Source organism: Schistocerca nitens, chromosome 1, assembly GCF_023898315.1.
Source record: "Schistocerca nitens isolate TAMUIC-IGC-003100 chromosome 1, iqSchNite1.1, whole genome shotgun sequence".
Lineage (NCBI taxonomy): Eukaryota > Metazoa > Arthropoda > Insecta > Orthoptera > Acrididae > Schistocerca > Schistocerca nitens.
In genome coordinates, this window is record NC_064614.1 from 383,998,380 (window position 1) to 384,016,579 (window position 18,200).

The 18,200-nt window shown below is 39.0% G+C and overlaps 1 protein-coding gene across 3 annotated transcripts in view; it reads left to right on the forward strand.

The window, feature by feature from the left end:
- LOC126249104 (cGMP-dependent protein kinase, isozyme 1-like) overlaps positions 1–18,200 on the forward strand; it is a 382,876-nt gene that overhangs the window by 201,792 nt on the left and 162,884 nt on the right. For all 3 annotated transcript variants that reach the window (XM_049950773.1, XM_049950765.1, XM_049950758.1), the window contains exon 9: positions 11,939–12,036. In XM_049950773.1, the coding sequence (XP_049806730.1) occupies positions 11,939–12,036 (98 nt within the window). The remainder of the gene's footprint in view (positions 1–11,938; positions 12,037–18,200) is intronic.

Genomic DNA, 18,200 nt, shown 5'->3' on the forward strand with positions numbered 1-18,200 from the left:
AGCTGTCTCACCCAAAGACCTTAATAATTCTGAGGTAATGCCATCTACTCCAAAGATCTTGTTTCCACTTAGATCTTTTAGTGCTCAGACAAATTTCTCTCACAGCATCATATCTTCCATCTTATATTAATCTACCACCTCATTGCTTTCTATAATATTGTCCTGAAATTCATTTTCATTGTGTAGCCCTTCTATTCCTTTCACATTTCAGCTGTTTCTTCTTTGCTTAGTACTGGCTTACCATCTGAGTTCTTGATGTTCATATAGGTGATTCTCTTTTCTCCAAAGGTCTCTTTTAATTTTCCTACAAGTGGTATCTGTATTTTCCATTAATCATCCTACAGCCTTGCATTAGATCTATAGCCATACCTGCTTTGTCATTTTTCACGTTTTGTCAGTCCCATTGTTTAGGCACCCTTCATTTTTTTCTCACAGTCTAGGTTGTCTCACTACTTTTCCTCCTCTTCCTTCTCCTGTTATTGGATTTCTGTCACCCTTCACTATTAAATTTTCATCTCCCTTAACGACTTGTATAATTTGTTTTATCTCACCAAACTTTCTTTTCTCCTCTTCTTCATCTGTGGATTTATTTGGCATATAAACTTACGCTGCTTCATGTATGTTGGCTTCATGCCTATCTTGGCTATGGTGATACATTCAGTATGCTATTCATAGTTGCTTACCTGCATTCCTATTTTCTTATTCATTACTAGCTGAGAAACCTGGCATTGCCTGGCTATTTCTTTATAGCTGTGCTCATAGCTTTGTACTTGACTTAAAAAGTTTCTTTGTATACAATATTTAAATTGGTTCGGGACATGAAGGAGAGAGCCGTGTACAGCTGGCTGTGCAAAGAGCAACTGACACTAAAGTCGACTACTGTAACACACATTGTCTGGCCCTGTGCTTGTTCATAGTCATGACATAATACAAGCCCACTAATAATTGTACATGTTTAAAGTGAAATGGTAAATTGTTAGGAATGAGAGGGATTCAGGGCATAAAAACTTACTCATCTGTGACATTTCCTGTCAAAATTTCTCCTTGTATGGTGTTATGTTGGAGAGAAGTAACTTGAAGTGTCTGTGGATGAAGGGTTCTGAAGAGCAAGTTAAATGCATGATGCTCTTGAACAATACATCACACCTTCTTTTTCAAAGGAGTTTCCAAAGAGAGGATTAAAGCCTGATGATCTCAAACTATAGCAAGTCTTGCCTCATATTGATGTTCTCAAGCTGTAGCAATTTTTGCCTCATGATATTCATTGAATTCTTGAGACCACATAATCCTTAGCCTTTTTGCTGTTCTGGTGTATTCAGAGAGACCAAACCATTTCCTAGGCATTTGTATGCATAAACAAAATGAAATCAAAATGTAATGAGTAGGCACACAAATCACAAAGCGAACTTAATAAATTCGTTATTCCTAGCAATTAATATAAAAAAAACCTATGGAAAGAAGCAAAGCAATGTCATAAAGTTTAAGAGGGTACCCAAAAAATTGGAATAACATTGCCTTAGGTGGAGCTTCTGTAGAACGCATTTCTGCCACTGGTGTGTATAGCTCAACTCAATGCCAGTTCAGTTTTGTCTGTGTTGTTGACCTGGCTTATTCTGTTCATCCACAGTGATTGTTTTTGCTAATGCTGTTTTGTTCTTGTTTTGTTTTTTACGATGGCAAGTTTAAGCAAACAACATGCAACTGTGAAATTTTGTTTTTTGCTTGGTAGAAATACTGCTGAAATTGTTTTAATGTTGAAAACAGCTTACCAAGATGACGCTATGGGAAAAATGCAAGTTTACAAGTGGTTTGCTCAATTTAAAAATGGCAACATGTCAATTGATGACAAACCTCATTCTGGATGTCCATCAACTGCCCAAATTGTCGATAACAGTGAAAATATTTAAGAGCTTGTGCTCATAGACCATCGACAGACAAATGATCAGCTGTCGAGATAAGTGGGTTGTCTTGGAGCTCTGTTCAGCGAATTTTAATGGAAGATTTGGGAATGAAAAGGGTTGCTGCCAAGTTTGTTCATCAGGTTCTGTGTGACAATCAAGAGGAACATTGAGTTGAGACATGTTGTGCTTTGAAACAATAGCTCGAAATTGAGTCAATTTTTTTGTCAAAGGTCATTACTGGTGACGAGTCAAGCCAATGGAAGACATCATCACCGCCCCATCCAAGAAAACGTCCTCAAGTCAAACCAAACCTCAAAACAATGCTGATATTCATTTTTGACGCAAAGTGCGTAGTTCATTCAGAGTTTGTTCCTCCAGGTCAGATGGTCAGTCAAACCTTTTATTTTTAGGTTTTAAGAAGATTGCACAACAGTGTTTGTCAAAAAAGACCCGATTTGTGGCAGACAGGAAACTGTTTCTTCCACCACAACAATGCACCTGCACACATAACTATCTCTGTTAGGAGTTTTTGGCTAAAAATGTCATGGTTCTGCTGCTCCATGCACCTTAATCATTTAATCTGGTTCCATGTGACTTTTCTTATTTTCATGGATGAAAAGGTGCATGAAAAGAGACTGATTTGACAACATTGAAGAAGTAAATGGAAAAATGTGGGAGGAGCTATCAGCTATTTCTAAAGATGACTACAAAAATGTTTCGAACAGTGGAAGCATCAGTGGAACAAATGTATTACTTGTAATGGATAAGGTTGTTTTGTAAACAGTCTGAAAATATATAGCTTTTAGAAAATAATTCTGGTTTCTTTTGGGTACCCCCTCATACATATAGCAAAATCAGCAAATGCATGTACCATAGCCAAGTAAACTTAATGTTAGTAGGTATTCATAAACATAAGATTCTGTCACTTAATTTTGTCACTGACATAAACTTCTGAAAATACATCTGTGACTGAGTTAACATACTACTAGTATCTTATATTGGTTTGTTGGTGTACTATGAAACTAACAGCACCATCTATTGGTTATTGAGTGAACTATTTGTGATGATTAAACATCTGAACTACTACAAAACCTGAGGATAAATTTTTAAATGACATTTTAAATTAAGATTTACTTTTTCCGTGTTCCAGTTTTGATGAAATAAAGCATATTCATTGCGCCAAGGGTTGCTCAAGTTACTGTGTAAATCTCATGAAAATCTTTCAAGTAATTTTGGAAATTAGTGTGTTCAAAGAGACAGACCCAAGATAAAATTTTAAATTACACTTTAAATTATATCTTTTTTCCATGATCTTATTTTGAAGAAATAAAGCATACATGTTTCCCCAAGATATACTCGAAGTTATCTGTGAAAGCCCCATGAAAATTCATCTAATAGTCTTGAAGATTGGTGAGTTCATACAGTCAGATATGGTGATTTTACATTTATATTATTAACATAAATTAGGTCTATTCCTGCATTATCCATATTTCATTTTATTGTGGTAACCGTATATTGATAGTCACTAGAATGGAAGTCCTATTCCTCCTGTGACAGCGTTCCACTGATTCCACTATATCTAACTCCAACTATCAATTTCCATTTTTCAATTCTATTACCTATCTACCTAATTAAAGGATCTAATGTTCCACACTTTGACCACTAGAATGCCAATTTTGTCTTTCATGATGATAATATTCTCATGAGTAGTCTCTGCCTGGAGATCTGAGAGGGGGGAATATTTTACCTGTAGAATATATTGTTGTAGAGTATACCATTATCAATACACTACAGAACTGATCTTCATGTCTTCAGGAAAAATAGTGGCTGTAGTCTTTCACATACTTTCAACAAGGCCATGATGGCTAATGCCAAAAGTTCCAATCAGTCAATCATCCAGACTGTTGCCCCAATAGCTGCTGAAAAGGCTGCTTAACCTCTTCAGGAACCATTGGTTTATCTGGCCTCTTCACTGATACCATTCTGCTGTGCAAAACAGCAGTGCCTTTGTGATTAAGAAGTATGATGCAACATATTTCTTAGTAACACAGTTATTGTTATTTCATTTATACGCCAATACCAGGCTCTCAACTCTCAATAAATATGTCTTTCCTGGATAGGAATATATATAATGTATGAGTGCAGGTTGTGACATGTGGACATTGAGATATGGAAGTTTGGGTCTGACCATGATTTGTGCATGGATAGCCAAAGTTGTTAAGGTAACTACTTGCATAAAGTGAGTAATCTGGGTTTGAGTCCTGGTTCAGCACAAATTTTTATTGTTTCCATTCCAGTATATAGCTGATGGTGGTGTCTCTTCATAATTTTGGATAGTTGTCCTGTATTTTTTGATGACTGTTGTTACTACTGTGCCTGTTCTTTCAGAGATGCATAGATTAGGACTATTCTTGCACCATTCATGCATGCATGCATACTAAAAATTCAACGCACATTGAAGTACACTATTTTGTGAATGAATATTATATGAATGGAGTTATAGAAATTTGTAAAGCAGATTCAGAAAACAGTGTAGCAGGAATTTTTACCAAATCTCTGAGCAAGGATAAATTCATAAAATTTCGAGAAATGTTGGATGTAATTAATTAAGCTTTGTTATTCTAATTTGATTGTGATACAAATGTAAAGAGGCATGTTTGAATGTGTTACATTTATATCAAGAGTATTGAAAATGTTGTGAGTGTTCTCAGCAATGAGTGTATAGAGCACAACAGGCAGTTTCTTCTTTGCTGTGACAGTATTCACAGTGTAAAGATTGGTGAATGCTGTATTTACCTTGTGGTTAATAAATATTCTTAACAATTCTGGCAGCTACATAATATGCATTCCATGAGTTAGTCAAAACTATCAACAGATCTAATGTAAATGGATAGATAAAAAATCTACTCACAAAGTGGCAGCAGGACTCCCCTATAATCAGTCTTTCCTTCTCATTCTGTCTGATAAGTCTTTCCTTCTCATTCTGTCTGATAAGTCTCCCCTAACCTGGGGTTCTGGGTGACTTTTCTGAACTGTATCCCTTTCCATAAATCTCTCCAATCCTTTTTCTTCACCCCTCTTCCTTCCCCTTAAACTCTTTTGCCAGAATAAGGAGCCACTGGCTCCAAAAGCTTGTAAAAGTTAAATCCTTTTGTGTGTGTGTTCTCCTATTGCCACTTGGTGAGTAGTTTTTTTATCTATCCATTTACATTATTCTATCAGCAGATCTGGAATACACATCCTCACACCAAAAATAAAATAAAAGTATTTACAATACGGGACCTGGAAAGCCATGGTATCAGTTGAGCCATGACTGATATACATATTAATCAGATTCAAGTTATGTATTCCTGAAAAGCCACTTGACAGTATGACTACACACCATTACGTATGTACTAAACATGAATCCTTTCATCATAAGAAATTTCATCCAAATAGTTAATTAGTTTATGTTCTGGGAATGAAGGTACTCATGACCTTCCATTGTCTTCTACTTGGCCCTTTTGCTCTAACTATAATAGTAAAACCTGCTCTTTACAAGATAATTGCAAAACAGAGATGAGTCCCTAGAAGGAGGGTACTTATTTTTTTTGTAGAATGGATTCACTGTAACATTTTTCAGTTCACTGCAAAATAAAATATTGCCCCAGCTTCCTCTCTGTTTTAATATGATCTACCCTAAAATGTTTATTCTGTCTAGAGTTTGGCTTAGGTTTTAAACTCTTTTGAAATTCTATGCTAAAATTTGGGGCTTGAGATGCAGTTAGAAACGTATTTCCTCCATAAACTTTATCGTTTCAGTTCATCAATTATTATTTCTTCCTCATATAAACAAATGAGTTTATGTAAGTTATTTTAGAATATATATTTCTTGATTCTTCACCACTTCTAAATTAAACATTAATTTTTTCTTCTTTTTTAAAAATTCTCTGTGTTTGACAATATTCTCTCTTCTTGAAACATTGAAAATCAAATATCCTTTTTTTTCAATCTTAAAAATGTTGTAAGCTTTCAAACACAAGTTATACAGTATTCCATGGCAATGTGTTGCCTAAGATGTATAGGAGGGCGACTATTAGACCTGACAATAGAAAGTGTAAGGAACATGGTGATACAATTAATTGCTGTATCCATCTAAAACAAGAGTTAGTGAACACAGTCAAAGTTATTTAAATCACACATCTTTTAAGGAATTTGAAAACTCTGGATGGAGTTGACAAAAATGTAAGTTGCTCATAATCCATTACTTCTTTTCATAGTAGGATCTTCCACTGCAGGTTATAACCTATTTAAGATCACAGACTTTTTCTAGATATGCAGTTGTAAACATATAAATATGTTTTTTGAAATTTTAATTATATATACTGACCACATAGAGGAGGTAGTGAGTTGCAGACAGGCATGATGAAAAGACTACTAAACATTTAAGCTTTCATGCAAAAAGTCCTTCTTCAGAAAATGGAACATACATTCATGCAAGTACAATTCACTCACACATGGCTATTGTCTCTGGCCACTGGAGCCTGACTGTGAACCTCTGTGATCCACCACTACTGACCAAAAATCACCCCCTGTTAACAATCCAGAATTTCTTAATCTCAAACGTTCCTTCACCATCAGTTCCCAAATTTGCCAACATGGAAACCAACATAGAATCCTAGAAAGAATCACACTCCACCTCCTAAAAAGTGATCTGATCTTATAATCCTACTTACCAACAGACTCTACTATTGTGGTTAGAAACAGCAGGAATTATCCTTTTAAGGGACTTCATGAGCTCTCTGATATGTCCACCTATAAACCCTGCTGCAGCAACCCCATTCTAGAAATCCAGCAGATCTCCAGTCTCTCCTCAAATCCTTTGGTCCAACCCAGAACCTATCCCCTGAGTCTATCTCTTTCCTCATCCCCACCTCCCCCCACGTTCTTACCTTTTAGATGTTTCCTAAAGTCCTTAAACCCAACAACCCAGGATGCCTCATTGTGCCAGGTTACTGTGCCCCCACTGAGAGAATCTCTGTTCTAGTGGACCAACATGATCAACTTATTGCTTGAAGAGTACAGGAAAAGAACATGCTTTTACTCATTTTTTTTCAAAACTGAGTTATGTGTACCATGAGATGTAGGATTCTGCGTTGTTTAATACTGTTTATTGAACAGTGTGCTAACATGAACAGCCCATATTCTATTACTAACTTTAGATTAGGCATGCAGGGAAAGAAGATGCTAACAGCTCTCGCTATAGGGAACAAATTTGCTTTGCCCAATGTTGTGTGTTAAGTTTTGTATTTCTTGTGCTTAGGCAAACAATGTCAAAGGAAGAAATGGAGAATTTTCCTTTATTGTGCACTGTTGGTACTAGAGAAAACCATTACTTTTGAGCAAGGCATTCTGTTTAGTAATGCAGATGTTGTAAGTAATTCATTTTAGTTTCGAGAGTTATTGTTCATATTGAATGATGAGTATTTCATCTGAGGATGAAACACATAGACCTTCAGATTCTAACAGTGTTAGGAAAAGGGAAGTAAGAGGGTGAATGAGTACAGTCATGAAGAAAGTAAGAGTTCAGTCACATGAACGTTATACGAAAATTTAGTGATACAGTAGACTGGAATGAACAATCATTGTATCTGATAAGCCTCATTACATTACTTCCGCTTCACAAAAGACAATCAAGGAAGAATGAAGATGAAGCATGGCTTCAAGAGTGTGATTTCAACTAGAGTTAGCATGAAAGGTTACATCATACACAAAATAACTGTATGCAGAAAAGCCTTTATGGCAGTACATGGAGTAACAAGGTGATAATTAAATTTTTGAAGCTGGGCATATCTCCTCATGATGGAAGGGGCAAGAATGGGAGTGGGCCATGGAAAATTGAGGAAGGAGTAGGAATGGCAGTTTATGATCACAGTCAGTCATTTAAGGATAGACCAAGAAGTTGTACCTCCCAGAGGAACTTAAGGTGAAAAAGTTGCATGAAAAGTTCCAGGAAAAATACTCAAATTTTGACATTTCATATTAAATGCACAGGTCAGCATTCAACACCAAATTCAACATAGCTTTTGGGTAGCCAAAGAATGATACATGCTGAACCTGCAGTAAGTGCACTGCTGAGATTAAGGTGTTGAATGTAATGTTATATGAAAATTTAGATGATGATATGAAGAAACTAGTCCTAAAAGAAATTAAGAAGATTACCATTGACCAAAAAGTACTCAAAGTCAAAGCTGAAACATATTATTCCAGAAAGAGGAATCCTCATTTCAGAAGTCAAAAGTCCAATGAAACAGAATCACTCTGCAGCAACTACCAAAAACGTGTTCTCACCAAACATAAGTAGTAATGACATGTATTACAAAAGGCATTTTTTGTTTACTCTTTCAATATTCATCAGCTTTCAAATGCAACTTCAGTGTTCTACACTCACATTACAGATACTGGAAGAAATGGGACCAATAAAATTGTTTCCTTTTTAAAAACACTTTGTGGTAGAATTATTGTACAAAAAAGTCAAAAATCTTGAAGTTTTTTGTGATTCGTGTTCAGGTTACAACAAGAATACACTGTACCAAGATATCTTAATGATCTTATGAGTGAACTGAAACTTTTGGAGACTGCAAACACACTGTTGTGGAGTGTGATAAGAATATAGGACTGATTAACACCTAAGCAACATCGTAAGTTCCAATGGACAGGGTGTAAGGCATGGCTGAAGTTAGATGTAAACTTAAGCCTTTTGATGTTGTAGTGGTCTATCAAGATATGAAACAAAATTGGTGGTCATTTCTGAAGAACAAGTATTTGTGGAAATGTCCTTTCTCAACAACATCCAACAGAGAAGCAGTCATCACAAAAAACAGCCCAGCCGAATTCAACATCAAGAAATTGGTAATGGAGCTTGGATTTTATAGTTGGTGAGAGTTTCACAGTGATTTCCAGAGCAGCTCTGTGGTGGCTATCCATCTCCTGCTTGAAGGGTTAAAATATAAAAATATAATATAATATTATTTTACAATAAATTTATGTAATAGTAATAATAATAATTTTTCATTACGGATCCTCTGGCAACATCAAAAGAAAAGGTGTTGGTACCTCCAGATGTTGAAGGAATACCGCAGACAAGAAGCTAGAATGCATTAAACAAACCTTCTTCACTTGGTTAAGAAGTGCATGTTGGGATGAAGTGACATTGTATTTTATTCTTACCTCCACTTGATCACATGAAGTTCAAATAGTAAAGAAAAACTGATTACCAAGAAGTATCTTCATTAATCCATTAAATTTCGGGCATGCAGCTGTGCAAATAAAATTTCCTCCACTGATATTTCGGCCGCGTGTCATCCGGCCATCCTCAGAGAGAGTCACAAGTGACTCACTCTGAGGATGGCCGGACAATATGCGGCCGAAATATCAGTGGAGGAAATTTTATTTGCATGGCTGCATGCCCGAAATTTAATGGATTATTTATTATGCCACGAGAAGTTGAAAATGCACATTATCTTCATTGTTTAAACATTGTTTTTCATGGCAAAATAATCTAACACATAATGTTTAACAAAAAATAGTTTTACTGGGAATATTTTCTATTGTGCTATATACAGATACCATGTTCTTCCCTTATTGTGCATGACATTATTTTAAATAATATGCCAATAAAACTGAAATTTAAATATTTTAGGATTCAATGTATATTAAATTTAATGTGAGCAGTTTGATAATGTGGGTAAAGAACATTCTTTTCCTGTGCTCTTCTCTTGTAACCTACCCTCCTATATAAAAGACATCAAACATTTCCACCACTGACTCTCTACAATTCCTGTTCCTTTACCACTGGTGCCATGCTCATCACTGTTAATGCCACCTAGCATTCCACATAATCCGCTATGTCCATGGCCTTTCCACTATTCTGTACTACCTTCCCCAATGCCCAACTTACTGCATACCTACAACCTCCTTGCTCTTCACTCACAATTGTATCTCCTTTTTAGGCACCACTTGCAAAAAAATCAATGATGCAGCAATGGGCACCTGCATAATACCATTCTTTGCTAACGTACTCATGGACCATCTACAGAGATCCTTTCTTTCCAACCAGAATCGCAGATTCCTCACCCAGTTCAGATTTATTGTTGATAATTTTGTGATAAGGGCCAAGGATGAGGACTCCCTATCCACATCCTGGCAGAACCTCAATACTTCTTACCCATTCACTGCACCTGGTCTTCCTCAGCCCAACAAGCCACCTTCCTTGATGTTGACCTCCACCTGAAAGATCGCTACATCAGTGCCTCCATTGACATCAAACCTTCCAAAAACCAACAATACCTCCACTTTGTCAGCTTCTGCCCTCCATATCAAGTCGTCAGCTTCTGCCCTTCTGCCCTTCATATCAAGAAGTCCCTTCCATGCAGCCTAACCACCTATGGTTGTTCCACCTGTAGTGAATGACAGCCCCTCTCTCACTGAGGCCTTCAAAGGCTGAAATTATTCTGTGCAGAAATAGAACTCTCATGCCTTCTCTCCCCACTCACCGAACACCTTTCGCATACTCACTGTCTTGTCACAGAGAAGTAGTCCTTTTGTGACTTAGTACAACCCAGCACTGAAGTTTCTGAATTACATTTTTCACCAGGACTTTGACTACCTCTCATCATGCTCTGGAATTAGGTATATCCTTCCCTTTATCATCCCCACCCCTCCCACTGTAATATTCTGCCGTCCACCAAACCTATGCAATGTCCTTCTCCATCTGTACTCCGCCCCTGCCCCCCAACACTTGCTTCATAGCTCATATTCCTGCAATATACCTAGATGCAAGAGCAGCACATACATCATCCTACCACCATCTACTCCAGTCCGGTCATAGACATCTCCTATTCCATCAGAGGGGGCACTACCTGAGAAACCAGTTATGTGATCTACAAACTAAGCTGCAACCACTGTGCTGCTTTCTAAATGGGTGTGACAACCAACAAGTTGTCTGTTCTCATGAACGGCCACCACTGAACTGTGGCCAAGAGACTGATGGACCACCCAGTTGCCCAACACAATGTACTGCATTTCAGTTACTGCTTCACAGCTTGCACCATCTGGAGCCTTCCTACTGATAACAGCTTTTCTGAATTGCTCTGGAGGGATCTCTACCTACAACATAGTCTTCATTTCTCAAACCCCCATGGTCTCAACTTTTGCTAGATCCTGTCCTCCCTTATCTATCCCTTTCCCTACTCCAACTCCAGCAGTATACATTCCAAGATATGCCTACAGTCTTTCCACTCTCTAGGTCCCCTGTTCCTATTATCTCCCTGCCCTCCACCCAATACAGCCTTCCAACTCTGCATCTAGCAGCCCATCCTGTCACCACTATGTCTGTGCATGCTCCCACAAACAGTACATCATCTTACCCTCACACCTACCTTGCTACCCCTCCCACTCTCGACCCTGCCCCTCCTTACCCCACCGCCCACCACAGATTGCTGCAGCTGTTAGATGCAGTTGCAGTTTGCGGTCAGTCCCCAGTGGATGGACACAGTAGCTCTGTACATGTGAATTGTTCTTGCATGAATGTGTGCATATGTGTGCAATTTTTATTTTGGAAGAATAACTTTTTGTTTGAGAGCTTAAATGCTTAGAAGTATTTTCATTGTGCCTACCTCAATGTGGTGAGTAGCAATCAATCCTTTTCCTAATATTATTATTGTTCCATCTTGAACTTTCCATTGTTTGTTTAATGATTTTTATTAAGCTTCCCATACAATATTGACAACTGTATTCATGTAGCCCTACAAACAGGGCCTATTAGAGTTAATTTATTGTATTTGAATTTTCATGTTCGTTGACATTATCCTGTCTGTTGTGGTGTATTCACTCTATTCAGTAGGAAGAGATTTTGATTTTAATTTTGATTATCTCAGTGTCTGCCTGAATAATATACTTCAGAATCTGAAATTATGTTTGCAACTTATCTTCTAGTTACTAATTTTAACCAATCCTTCAATTTCCTTCAACATCATTGTTTTACTCTGTTTCTGCAGTCCATTCATACAGTTCCTGGGAGATCTTGATGACTTAAAGAAAAGTTATGGTGGTCCTGAACCACCTCGTCCATCAGCCACTGCAGTACCAACCATAGGTATATATACTCTAGATAAGATATAAATGCAAATAGTTATGTCTCATATGTGCATAATTATTTTTTATTCATTATTCATGGTTAGTACATTTTAATCTCTTCTACAAGTAACTGACAGTCATATTCCTTATCAGCAAGATCCAAATAATGTGTAACAAAATCTCTGAGGATACCTTATGATTCATTTAGTTTTTAGTTCCATGTAGCATCAAATGCTCCTTTGGTTTGAGTATATGTGTGTGTGTGTGTGTGTGTGTGTGTGTGTGTGTGTGTGTGTGTGTGTGTGTGTGTGCGCGCATGTGTGTGTGTGCACGCGTGTGTGCGCACGCGCGCTCATGCGCATGTGAAAGAGGGAGAAGGGGGGAGGTTCATTTATATGAGAAGTTTCAAAATAAATTCAAGTTTGACCACTTCCAATGATTATCTGCACTTTCCTTAAGCCCATCACCACCCATGATTCTATGGCATATGAGTGCCACCTATTATTTTTCATAAGAATAGTTCATGGACATTTTGTATCTGTCTCAGCAACAAATCATACTTCTTAGATCCATAGTTACTAATTCTGGAGTTCCACACAAATTCAGCTCTATGGAAACAATAGATTGCTACTCACTACATACAAGAGACACTGAGTTGAACACAGGCCCAATGAAAAAGAATACTGGAATATTTGAGCTTTCAGGCAGAGTCCTTCTTCCAATGGAGACAACACATATACATTCGCAAAAGTAGAACTCACACACACATGGCCACTGTCTCTGGGTGGTGGAGTGCAGCCAGGCCTCTACACACAGTCTCAGCTGATGTGAAGACCAGGGTGATCACATGTGTTTTCCATCTTGTGTACCACAATTTTCCATGTAAATATGGTAATGATATTTCTGGCAGGGTGTAAACATTTATAATTGAAGAAAACTACTCACTGAAGAGCTGTGTAGTCATCAACAGGCACACGGAAGGGAATGAAAACTTTGCTAACTTTCAGATGAATCCTTTAACAAACTAGAGTACACATTCATATGCATATGTGTGTGCATATTGTGGTGTCACCGCTAGACACCACACTTGCTAGGTGGTAACTTAAATCGGCCGCGGTCCTGTAGTACATGTCGGACCCGCGTGTCGCCACTGTGGGATCGCAAACCTAGCGCCACCACAAGGCAGGTCTCGAGAGACTGAGGAGACCTCGTCCCCAGTTGTACGGACAACATAGCTAGCGATTGGACGTGCTAAGCCTTGCTCTCATTTGCCGAGAGATAGACAGTAGAATAGCCCTCTGCTAAGTTAAATGGCGACCACCTAGCAAGGCGCCATTTGTATCAGTGCCAATAGCTTACGAGTATGCAGGAGAGATGTATTCCAACAAGAGAATAAAGTTAAGTATTAAAACAGCTACGTATTTTTCTTTAGTGCATTTATAAGTCTCATGTTCCAGACTTCATGCCCGTCTGCGTTAGCCTTGCGTGCCCTATCGGCTACAGCATTGTGTCTGGGCTGTATGGTCTAGACACAACACATATGTATGAGTACTCTTATATCATTAAAGTATTCACCAAAAGCTAGCAAAATTTTCGTTCTTTTTTTGTATGCTTGCAAACAACTTAATGCTTCTAGTATTCGATGAGTGGTCTTCCCATTTGTTTGTCTTAAAGGATTTGAGTAAGAATCCCTCCATAATGAGTGAGATATTGAGTTCAGAAATAGTAGAAGACTTTAGTATTATCTAGTGCAGCACTTAGCAGTCAGGTTTTCCAGAAAAGGTCTCCCTGAACAATGAATACCAAGTAACTTATAATCATTAGCCATGTGCAGATCTCAGTTATGTTGCATGTAATCCAGATTTTCTTCAATAAGATCTTGACAATGACAGCCATGCAGTGATTATTGGATGGTAGAGTATGCAGTAACATTTGTAATTGTAATTTAAACTATGTAGTTGAGGATAACATCAGTCTCATCAATACATCACTGAGAATTATCTTCACACTAATGTGATGGCAGTGTCACTATTTGAGCTGCATGAAAATCCATGCAAGGAATCTTCTGTCAAGTTTCATTTAACATGAGTGTGTCTGGATTTCCAGTGAGATATTACTTTATGATTAATTTGAATACTTTTCAGTGTAATCAGAGCACTATCTGTCAAAATTCCATGATTTCCAGTATTTTCACTGCGCCTGTTTTGGAACAAATTTTTCTGCAAAAAATGAGGTCTGTTCAAAAAATTCCAGAACTTTGTCAATAAAATTTTTCTACTCTTACCTTTTACTTATTGTGCATAGTCTGCTCTGAAGTACTCTCCTCCACAACCAATATACTGCCCCCAATGCTGTTTCCACTTCCAGAAGCAGTCTTGCTATGCCTCTTGCTAGATCGTGTGAAGCACCATCTGCAGAATTGCTTTATCTCATCTAGTGTTGCAAATCTTTGTCCTTTGAATGGGATTTTCAACTCTGGAAATAAAAAAAAGTCCACAGGGGACAGGTCTGGAGAGTATGGAGGGTGAGGCAGCACAATGATTTTGTTTTTTGTGCAATAGTCATGCACCAACAGGGATGAATGTGTGGGTGTGTTATCATGTGCAATTGCCACAAATTGTCTTGCCACATTTTAGGCAGTTTCCTTCTCACATTTTCTCACAGGCATCGCAAAACATCAAGATAGTACCATTGATTAAAGGTTTGTCCCTGTTGCATGAATTCACGGTGAACTAATCCATCAAAATCAAAGAAAACTATCAGCATGGCTTTGACATTTGACCTGACTGGATGAGCTGTTTTTGGTCTTGGAAAAACTTTCCCAATCCATTGTAAAGATTGAACCATAATCTCAGCATCATAACTGTACACCCACATCTCATCACTAGTTATGATTCTCTTAATGAACATCTCATTCTGATTTGCGTAATCCAAAAGCCCTTCACAGATTGTGAGACAAAGGTCTTGACTCATGAGCCATGGGATGAACTTGGTGGCAACATGACACATTCCAAGATGCTGTGTCAGGATTTAGTGGCATGATACAACTGAAATATTGCATTATACTTTAATCTCTCTGACAGTCAGTCTTCGATCTGTACCACAATTTCACTGACATTACTGACATGGGCACTGCCAATAGACATTGAAGGGAATCATGAATGAGGGCCATCTTTAACTTATGTTTGGCGATTTTTAAAATGTGTGAACCATTTCTAACAATGAGTATGGCTGAACAGATGCTATATTGGTGGCTGATGTGGGAAACATTCAATGTGTCCACAAGGGATGTCATTGCATGATCAGAGAGATGTGGGGTGGGGTGGGGTGTTGTGGAGGCCATGCGTACCAAAGGAACTCTGATCTGATCAAAGTGGTGGTGTATGTTGAAAGGCTGGTGCGACTGATGTGTGTTTTGCTAATTTATTAACCACTTGAACTTTGATGGGCGTAGCCTATGTGGTGACTGTCCATGATGGGCTGGATATAAAGAGGAGGCAGGAATTATGGGTACTGATTCGTTTTGGGTCATGGATGAAGTTGATGTAGGCAGAGATGTAGTTGTCAAGTCCAGAATTGTTGTGTAGAGCTCATATCGGGAATAGGAACTGTAATTATTGCTGACAGTTGGAGGTCAACAGTGCAACTGACATCTGTCACACTGATTCATATTCTGTTAGATTCCTCTGATGTGTCCCAAGTGTGGCACTGTAGAGCATCATCAACCTGTGGTAGGTGTGCAGTAATCAAATGTGGAATCAGGTGAACACAGTCAGTGGGATTGGTGATTTAGTGTGAAGATCTGCATTGGATGGTGATCAAGATGCTTTCTAGGGTGTCACGTGGAAGAGACATGGCAACAGTGTGCTGTCCAGCTGGAGGGGTATGCCCAAAGATGCCAAGTATCCTTCTTTCTCCTCTTTCCTGTGTTTCTCTTCTCATCTCACAAACCGCACTGCACACTGTACTTATGAGCCACACTGTATCAACTGTCTTGGCCTTGCACAACAGATAGCTACAAGACCACGCTGATTGTTGGTGCAACATCTTATGTCCCACATTTCTCCCGCCAACATAATTAATCCTATACTTTCAAATTGATCACTCTCCCTGCATCATTTCCCGTATTTTTTTGTGATAACTCCCGCACATTTCTGCTGCCACATGATCTTGTATCTCATCCTACGAACCCTTCCCCACCCCCCACACTTTCACCATTCTATCGCAGTTCCCTCCCACTAATTCCACCATCCAGTCACGACTACCATCCCCCTTCTTCACTTTATCCACCCTCAGACCTGCTACCCAAAGTAGCTTGTGTCTGTATATGTGTGGATGGATATGTGTGTGTGTGTGTGTGTGCGAGTGTATACCCGTCCTTTTTTCCCCCTAATGTAAGTCTTTCCGCTCCCGGGATTGGAATGACTCCTTACCCTCTCCCTTAAAACCCACATCCTTTCGTCTTTCCCTCTCCTTCCCTCTTTCCTGACGAAGCAACCATTGGTTGCGAAAGCTAGAATTTCGTGTGTATGTTTGTGTCAGCGCTTTCGTTCGGTAAGTCACATCATCTTTGTTTTTAGATATATTTTTCCCACGTGGAATGTTTCCCTCTGTGTGTGTGTGTGTGTGTGTGTGTGTGCGTGTGTGTTAGTTATTCTTTACTTTTATCCTTGTGACTTCTTGCCAATTTTAGTCAGTTTTTGCCTTTTGCTATTGTCGACTCTCTCAGATTTCTTCTTGTTTCCCCCTTTAGCATCCATTTTATACTTTTAATGAATTTTTGCATGTATTTGGGTGCATTTTTCCAGAATTTTTCGAACATAATTCTACATTATTTACGTAATTTTTTGAATTTTTCTATAATTTTTTGCATTTTTATACCTCCATGAGTCCTTGCTCTTTCCATCTGTGTCAATACAGAATGGTTTTCTTATCCCTAGCCAGATCCCAGTCCCGCATACTGTTCCTGCATTGTTGCCTGGCCCATGGAATCCCTCCTAATGGCCTTACCATCAAATTACCCATCTCTGGCTGCGACGCCTCCTTCCACAATCACCTCCACCTGTTCAGATTCCACCAGTCCTTCTCTTGCCCTGCAGGTGCTTGAGCATTATGCACAACACCACCTCAAAAAGCTCTCAATCCTGCTCACTTCCTACTCCCACCTTGGAGTACCACTGTCCAACACCTCTACAACAACCTCCAAACCTCCCCCATGTCCCCTCATAGCTGACAAATTCTGTCTAACAGACCTACTACATTTACCCCACCCTCCAAAACTCCCTTCCACCACCCAGAATCCAGAACCTAAACAGACCCACAACACAGTCATGAACATTTCCTCGAGAAGTCTTAGCCCCACAGAAATATCACTCCTTTCCGAAGGCCTCATCTTTTGCCCCCACTCCCAAATTCATTCATGCAGGTCTTGTTAAAGACCTTCTCTGCTTCTCCTGGTCCCTACAGTGGAAACACTTTTTCGCCATGAACACTACTAATCAGACTCAACCAAAGACCAATATTGAACCTTGCCTAACTCAGTTCACTTCTCCACCCAATCATGATCCACCCCCACTGCCCCCAAACGACCCCCTGTTAACTTTCCAGAATTTGTTAACCTCAAATCTTGCCTCACCATCATTCGGCAAATCCTCCAGCATGCAAGCTAACCTTACATTCACAGGAAGAACCACAGTCCACCATCTAAAAACTGATCCCAACCATATAACCTACTTGCAGACAAAGGCTGCCACTGTTATTTAGAACTGCAAGGATTACCTGGCTGAAGGACTCCGCCAGCTGTCAGATACTTCCACCTACAAGCCTTTCCACAGTGACCCCCATTCCAGTAATCCGGCAGGATCTCCAGTCACTACTAAAGTCCTTAGGCCCATCCCAAAACCTCTCCCCAGAGTCCATCTCTCTCTACTCACCCCTACCACTCCCTGCACTCCTACCTTCTACATGCTTCCTTAAGTCCATAAACCTAACCACCCAGAACGGCCCATTGTGGCTGCTTACTCTGCCCCCACTGAGAGAATATCTCCTCTCATAAACCAACATCTTCAACCTATTACCCAGAACCTACCCTCCTATATAAAAGATACCGACCATTTCCTCCACCATCTCTTCACAGTTCCTGTCCCTTTACCACACAGTGCCCTGCTCATCACTATTGATACC